We start from the raw sequence: 3,028 nt of genomic DNA, 5'->3' as shown, positions 1-3,028 counted from the left end.
GTGATGGTCTGGGAGACATGGGTTAGAGCTGTATGCTCAGCCCCAGTGGAGCAGGCAGTCTAGGATACTCCAGACCAGGCAGCTTCAGCACTGTGAGACTACCTTGTCCTACCTCCATCAGGGTTTTCAATGTGCCAGATAAAACAACCAAAACAAACCTTTGGAAGAAGGCAGAAAATGGAATTTCAGTAAGAAGAGCTATAACCAAATGAAAAGTTTCTGAAAAACAATGAATTAAACACATGTCTGGAAATTATCTAGCTATTAAAAAAAAATAGACCTCAGATTTTGTCTTCTTTTTTCTAGAAAGTGTCTGAAGTTTCTTAAGCTGCCTGAAGGGAAGCAGTGACCACCTAGGATCCTGTAGGCTACTGTGTCAGGGGAAAATGTAACTATCTTTTATGGATTTATTTCATTCTGCTTTTCATATTACTAGATTGTTTTTGGCACTGGGCATGTTTAAATTACATTGGTTCCAGAAAACACACAAACAAAAAACCTAAACACAATTTGTTAATTAATTTCAAAACCTTTTATTTGAGAAATAATGTATGAATAAAGACTGTCAGATTAATGCAGTATTAGATAAGGAAGAAAATACTGTTTTTTTAACTTGCATTAGATGCTTATGGCAAGCATTCATGGTGTCTGAGGCAGCCCATCTGATGAATCCTGTGGCCTCAGCCACAACATCAGCCAACCAGGCCACCTAAACTTTTCCTGTAGGTAGCAGAGAGTGAGACCATGAACAAGGCAACTAAAACCACCTGAGTTAAGAGAGTCCTGATCAGCCAGTGAAGGAACTTCTCCATCTCTGCTGGATATGGTGAGAATTGCATGCTTGTGAAGAGCCTAAAACAGATGCCAGTTATCCTTTCTATACAACTTTTTAAACAGCTAATAGATTACCTTGAGTCTTCTATGAACTGCCATGAAGACACTTACTTTGTGTTGTTTTAATTTCCCAGGAGTATATTTTTATTTCTTTCATGTTCCTAAATTCTCCTTAGTTAGTTTCTATGTGCCATTCCTTGCACCATGATGTTATGATCATCAGAACAACACTTCATGATTTGGCTTATCACAGGTGCATCAAAACTGATGTACAGTGGGAAATATTGCTTGCTAAATTTAAACATCAAGGTGAATTGTTATTTACATGCAAGACAGCTTTATTGTTATGATAATTTATTTATTGCACTTCTAGTGTACTGGGAGCTTTGCAGCACATACTGCTAGGTGTGCTCTCTGCCCTTTGAATACTGCTATTTTGAAATTCACCTGAGGCTGGTTAATCTACTCTTGAAGCTTGACAGGTGATATTCTTTATCTTTCACAAGTGAGAATAACAATAATCACCATTCTTTCTGAACATCTGGAAAAATGTATATAGCAGGTGTGAGCAATTGCAGTTTTCTTTCTCTGTTAATCACACTGTGTAGGAATATATACAGGTTTTATGATCAGATTGCCTTCTTCATGCAGTGTAATTCACCACCACAGGGGTAAATACTGCAGAGAAGGAGTTGTGAAAGGTAAAGTATACATTCTTCTTCAAGGTGCTGCATTTATCTGCTCAATAAACCTGGTTCACTGCTTCCAACAGCTATAGCCAGGCATTAATAATGTAATTTGTGTCAGTCCATAGGGGCCTGGCAGCAGAGGAATTAGGACACCTGGCCACTGAGCCAGAGTCATGAGTACAGGCTGTGCTCCAAATGTGTGCTGACAGTGGTTCCCGAGGGATCCTGCTTTAAATGAAGGCTTAGTCATGCAGGCTGGCAAGTGGAAGGTGGGCAGGGGTGGTGCCAACAGCCTCATGATGGTCCTTGCTGCTTCTGCATATTTCTGGGCATATTTTTAATTGTATTCACCCATGTCTTACCCAGGACTCAGGAGAATGATGGATGTGTTGTAGGTATATACCACTGCCCTCTTACAGATGGACTCAGTGGTAATCAGGAAAATATTCCTGAGTCCCCCAGCAAGGTGCATGGTATGCTTCAGATTGAGAAAGTCTCTGTGCATCAAGGGGAGACAGCCTTAGCTTTCCCAGGGGTAAGATGTAAGAGCAGTGTCCTGGTTAGGGCAAATTTGGGAGAAAACCTCCAAAGGGGGCCCCCCCAGAAAGCCCCCCACACTTCCTCTTCCCCCAGCTGGTTTGGGAAGGATTTCCTTGGAGAGAAGTGGAAAAACCCCATTTATTTAACAGACCAAGCACTCCCCAGCACACAAAATGAACAATACTGGATGACAAAACTCATTCATGGCTCTGAAGAGATGGCAAATTCAGAAAGTCTCTCCTGTGGGTGGTCACTGCTATCAATCCCTCCAGCACTGGGAAAGGCTGCTGCCCAGAGGAGGTCCTGGCAGGCTACAAAGTGTGAGCTCTTGGTGCTCCCCAGGTCCCAGGCTGGAGCAGGTTCAAACAGTTCCAAAAAAAGGGAAAGAAAACCAGTCCAGGGAACTTCTCTGCCTCAGCTAGCTGAACCAACTAAACACCAAAAGAGCATCATGTTCTGCCCCATCCGTGCCCAGACAGCACTGTGGAGGAGTGAGAGCAGTCTCTGATAACAAACTCCGTGCTTCTTCTTCTCCCCAACTTCACTCTCAGAGCCAGTCCTGAAGGCACAGCATATAATATCCAGCATAAACAGAGCACCCCACTGGGAATACAAGCATCATAATGTTGTAGGACAAGCAGTATGTGCTGTTATACTCTGGTAACACAGTGGTTATAATTTTCTGGAACATTATTCCAAAACTAACAATTCTTAATGTGGTACTGGATGTTCTGTTGGACCCCACTGGATGCAAAGGCATCTAGTCAACCAATAATATCTTTATTAAGTTCTACTGCACAGATCCAAAGCTTTCTCTTGCTGAAGATGGCCATTTGGCTCACCCTTATTTAAATGCACAGGCTGTCCTTGAAGCATGTTATGAAAGCAAAATAGATTAGGAAGATGATATTATTTGCAAACAAACAGAATAACAGTATCAAATCTGGTGGGGTAGCACTGTGCAG

The 3,028-nt window shown here is 42.1% G+C and overlaps 1 protein-coding gene across 1 annotated transcript in view; it reads left to right on the top strand.

Moving 5' to 3' along the window:
- The first annotated feature begins 762 nt into the window (after positions 1–762).
- Positions 763–3,028, top strand: part of EEA1 (early endosome antigen 1) — a 101,165-nt gene continuing 98,899 nt past the window's right edge. Inside the window, exon 1 of the mRNA XM_031057552.1 lies at positions 763–826. Within this exon, the coding sequence (XP_030913412.1) occupies positions 824–826 (3 nt within the window). The 5' untranslated portion in view covers positions 763–823. The remainder of the gene's footprint in view (positions 827–3,028) is intronic.

The sequence above is a fragment of the Geospiza fortis genome, unplaced genomic scaffold (assembly GCF_000277835.1).
Source record: "Geospiza fortis unplaced genomic scaffold, GeoFor_1.0 scaffold186, whole genome shotgun sequence".
NCBI lineage: Eukaryota > Metazoa > Chordata > Aves > Passeriformes > Thraupidae > Geospiza > Geospiza fortis.
Note: the sequence above shows the minus strand (reverse complement) of the source record. Positions and strands in the feature narration are given on the sequence as shown.